This window comes from Poromitra crassiceps (genome assembly GCF_964638095.1).
Source record: "Poromitra crassiceps genome assembly, contig: HAP1_SCAFFOLD_377, whole genome shotgun sequence".
NCBI lineage: Eukaryota > Metazoa > Chordata > Actinopteri > Beryciformes > Melamphaidae > Poromitra > Poromitra crassiceps.
In genome coordinates this window covers 67501-72500 of record NW_028152027.1, presented here as the reverse complement: position 1 = coordinate 72500, position 5000 = coordinate 67501, and the positions used below count along the sequence as shown (strand labels likewise).

At 43.7% G+C, this 5000-nt stretch overlaps 1 protein-coding gene across 1 annotated transcript in view; it reads right to left on the bottom strand.

Annotated features, from left to right (window-relative positions):
• Positions 1 to 5000, bottom strand: part of LOC310771134 (voltage-dependent L-type calcium channel subunit alpha-1D-like) — a gene marked incomplete at both ends in the record, with an annotated part of 78484 nt that overhangs the window by 11274 nt on the left and 62210 nt on the right. Inside the window, one exon of the mRNA XM_083663798.1 lies at positions 1672 to 1808. Coding sequence (XP_083519924.1) covers positions 1672 to 1808 — 137 coding nt within the window. The remainder of the gene's footprint in view (positions 1 to 1671; positions 1809 to 5000) is intronic.

Here is a 5000-nt window from a genome sequence, read left to right as displayed (position 1 = left end):
CAGCAATGTCTAAGAATGCAACGCCATGTAACTGGCTCGTTAAGTCTCACATTCCAGGGAATTACGTGAACGTCTGCGGGTCTTATTGACGTAAGTGGCTCGAGCGCTCGGAGGAGAGAAAACTATCTGAAGCTTTCTTTGTTGGAGTCCAGGTATGTTTTACAAGAAAGTGCTCGTCATTGTCGACGATAACGTTATCTGACCTGGCTAACAGTGGATACTCGCTTGCTTGCTGTGTACCGGCTCAAAGTAGTAGGCTACGTTCTTTATTTTACCCCCTGCACTGTCCGCTCCAAAAACAACTCTCTTCTTTTGCGCCGCGACCGCCGGAAGTGTTAACAGGACCCGGAAGAATTTGGCCCACTGTAAGGTCTGAACATAAGGTGAATAGAGCCGACAAAGACCAACACCAACTGACATGTCCAAACCCTGGAGGAGAAGTGGCTCCAAAAAGGCCTTCAGGTCAACATGGTGACACACTGCTTGATGATGTTTTGTGTTTGGTATCGTAAGAGTAGATTTTTGCTTTTTGTAGTGAATCAAAATTCTGGTATGACAACGCTATGACACACACACACACACACACACACACACACACACACACACACACACACACACACACACACACACACACACACACACACACACACACACACACACACACACACACACACACACACACACACACACACACACACACACCCTAGATATCCAAACTAATAGTCACACAGATGAGTCATTGCCGGCTTTGTATCTAAGATCGTATTTCTATCAGGTTCAGAGAAAGGTGAATGTAAATCCTGTCAAAAGTCATTAGGAAAACTGGCAGAGTGCCAAGCAGCAGCAGCAGCAGCAGCGTACACACACACACACACACGCACGCACGCACGCACGCGCACACACACACACACGCACACACGCACACACACACACGCACACGCACACGCACACACTTGTAAAGATACTGTGTGGTTGCAGTCATGTAGCAGCCTGACTCAGACCGCTACATGACTGCTATCACATAGATCACAATAACAAGACGATTACAAAAATCGTCGGTGACGATTTATTTTCCGGATCTGCAATTTCCTAATCATTTCGGAGAAATTAAGTGTTAATTTTCTAGGGTGTTTCCTGGAAAGAACCATTACATTTTGTCGGAAAAATTTAGTAAGTTAAATTGTCGAATTGATAAATACCTGGTAATTTCCAAGACAGAACAATACAATTATGTAAAGTATAAACAAAATGACTAATAACTTGGGTTAGCAAATTGACCTCTGCCTCTTATTTCTTCCAACAGTTTATAGTGTTGCAGTTCTTTCAAGGAAACCTTAGTTTACACTGTTAACTGTAAACTTTACAGTATCTTATCAACTCCACCAAACAGACATTTGCTATAGAACTATTACCGTATATCATTTCATGGTTCTTTCCGGGAACCGAGGGAAGGAAATTAACAGCTACTTCCTACGAAATTGTGGACCCAGAAAATAAAGCATTATCAAATCCTTCTGTTAACTTTATGATTCAATGTTAACTTTATGATTGACAGAACCTTTTTTTTCTGACCGCAGGAACTTGTTAGCATTTTGTTTGTGTGATCTGTAGAATCCTCTTGGCTATGAAACATGCATAAGAACATGCAACATGATGATGCCATGTACTCACCTGCAGCGCCATGGTGGTATTAAGCCCCTCCCATGAGTGTCTTCCCACATGACCTTGCTCTTTGCGCTTCTTGAACTTCCTGAAGTAGTCCTGTATCAGGAAGGTGGCATAGAACTTCCCCACTGTTACCTCGTCATCTGAGTGAACAGACCAGACACACCGAAGCCTCCCAAGTCAACACCAAGATACTTCAACACCAACACACAGCCCAGCGTTGAAATACATACAATACTTCAATAGCAAAATACCTCAATACCAAAACACCCCAACATCAAAATACCTCAACACCTAAATACTTAGGATACCAAAATCAAGACCAGAAAATCAAAACCAAATCTCAGGTTAGAGTCAAATCGTCAAACCTAGAATACCTCACCATTGAAATTCCTCGTCAGGAAAATACCACAACAGACACCTCAGACTAATAACTTGACGACATTTCAACACCAAAATACTGAACAACATCTTACGAAAATGTAAAACGAACAAAATAGTCTAAATGCAATAAATCCTCACTGCCAAAGCACTATAATAACATAGCAGGACTCAAGTCGATTTTAATCGCTTGAGACTTGAATTGTTGCATGAAGAGAATACTTGAGACTTGACTGGGTTTTGGTGACTTTCTGACTGGCTGGAAGCAGGTGTTTGTGTAAAAGAACAACTGAATTGATTATAGAAATCAATTATGCTCTTAAAAAGTTGTTCTCCTATTAAAACAATATTGCATTGGAAAGTGCTACATATTTTGTTTTCTTCTAGATATTAAATTGATCCTGGACTCTTGATTTGTTCTGACTTGACTACGCAATCTACATTGAGACTCGGGACTTGACTTGAGACTTGTGCCTCCAGATTTGAGACGGACTTGGGACTGGAGCAGAGTTGCTTCGGTCATACCTCCACATATCACATATAGAAGTAGCACATCAACCAAATCATGGTCTTTAAGATTGATCTGGAAGTAATATGTACTCCTGGATGTACTCCATCTGCTAACACATGAATCAGCAAACAGCCTGGAGAGTGGAGACACGTCCATCCACAGTGATGACTGTACCAAACACAATAAGGCTTCGGGCAGAAACTCCCAAGAGCAAAATAAGACCTTCTCATTACGACCACGGCTTTCAAACAGGCATCACACCAAAACACTTTGCAGACGCCACGGTGGTGAACATTCACCACTTTGGAGACGGACCAACATCTCAGATCCCAGAAGAACAACGTGGTCGACACTGATAAGAACAACGAGAAGGACAACGTGGTCGACACTGATAAGCGCATGCAAGGAGGCGGAGCCACAGCACAGTGAAGACGGAGAGGGTGGGATTTGCGTTTAGCCCTCTGGAGGAAACAGGTGCTACATTCAGCGGCCAGACAGGAAGTTGTGTTGACACAGCGGTTGTCATGCAGGGAGGAGGCAGCACAGTCAGTCAGTCAGTCAGTCAGTCAGTCAGTCAGTCAGTCACTATCTTCTGATTCACTCAGATGATTGGCTGCTAAAGCAGACTGGGGACAAAGACTAAACAGGAACAACAGAGGCTGTATCGGGTCATGTAGGAAATGCTTCTTTCCCCGTTGCCACGTTTCCTTGACCCATTTTAGGTTGAGCAGAATCAAGAAAAGGTGACAACGAAATGACAACGGGCCAAATGTTTGAAAATGGAGGCCGCCCTGGTTTGTCAGTATTGTCATATTCAGAGACTTGTCCCTTTTGTCAGTGGAGCTGAACCCTTTTGACCAAAAGCTAACAGTCCCAGTGGCAAAAGGTACAAGTCTGTACCTTGTCTTCTAGAATAAAAAGAAAATGAGTGACCTGCACAGTGTGACAGGCTTTATTTGATGGCAGGCCACCAGCTTTAAGCACCTGGCTCACTTCTCTCACATCATCCCAGTACAGCCAGAGAGAAACTAGAGGCTCTGTTCAGACCCTGCTCATCTTCACGATGATGTCTTTCTTCTAAGAACCTGGTGATGTTTTGGCTCCAAACAGCAGGTCATGTCTTCTACATCTGAAGAGTGGATAAGTGAAAGCCAACATCTGACAGAATGACCGGATTTTTACTACCGACTTATTTTGACTTGACCTACTGTACGTTATCCAGACAGTTTCAGATGTAGATGAATGACTGGGCCCATTATGAACAAGCCTTACGAATGTCAGCGATGATCTCAAACAAATCATGACCAATGTTCATAGCACATTTTACTTGGAATTTTCTTGAATCAAGCGACATACTGTATCTTGAAACAAATAAGCTAATCTGACTAATTTGAAGATATTTTCACTTGACTTCAAAAACAAGGGATCATCCATAACCATCCATAATCATCCATTTAAGACCAAGATTTATTTGATTTATTTATTTGGTTGTAATTTGATTCGGCAGATCAGTGTTTGCTGAATATTACAGCTTTGGGCACCACAAGGTTCTTTTTCTGGACAGAGCCTGAAGGTGTTGAGACTGACAGAGGTAACTGTAGCTCCATGCCACCCGACTAAAACAGAAGTGCCTCAGAGCGCTCAGGACGCCACAGAGAGAGAGAGGAGAGGAGCAGCGGACACTGAGTGACTCTACTGAGAGAGAAGCTGTGGAAGAGAGAAGCTTGGTAGACAAGAGCACACAAAAAAACGAAGGGGTTAGCAAACTACAACTGTACACAGAGGCATGCAACTGTATGGAGTGTGAGGTGGACAACATGGAGCATAGTGTGGAAGCAGACGAAGCAGAGCGGGACACTGGAAGAGCTGCGTGGACAAAGCGTTCACGTTCACAACCAAGCATGTTTGCAGTGGTTTCTAAACGGCTGAGTGTTTCTTGAACGTGCCTCAGCGAGCGAGGCCATTTGACCAAATGCGATTCTCGGTTCTTTTTCAAGTGAAACGTTTATTAGGAGCGAGAGGACATCATCCAAACCGACGATGCCAAATCAGCTCAAAGTGGACAGTTTTGTGGTGTTGCCAGCCAGCAGCGTGGAAAGAGTGAACTGATGCTCATATTCAATGACTTGGTCATGTGTTCTTTATGGGAATGAACTCCAGAGGAGGTCAAGTACAGTCAAAGACCTCAGACGAGTCCATCATCATCATCATCATCATCATCATCATCAGACCTCAGACGAGTCCATCATCCTTATCAGAGACGTGAATCACATGTGTTTTGACTCCCCGTGATGCCACATCTCTAAGCTGGCAGGATGACTGGATCCTATCCTGGTGAACAAGCTACTACAAGCCCTGCTTCACTTGTAACTGAGCAGTGTGAACGCAGTGTGTGTGTGTGTGTGTGTGTGTGTGTGTGTGTGTGTGTGTGTGTGTGTGTGTG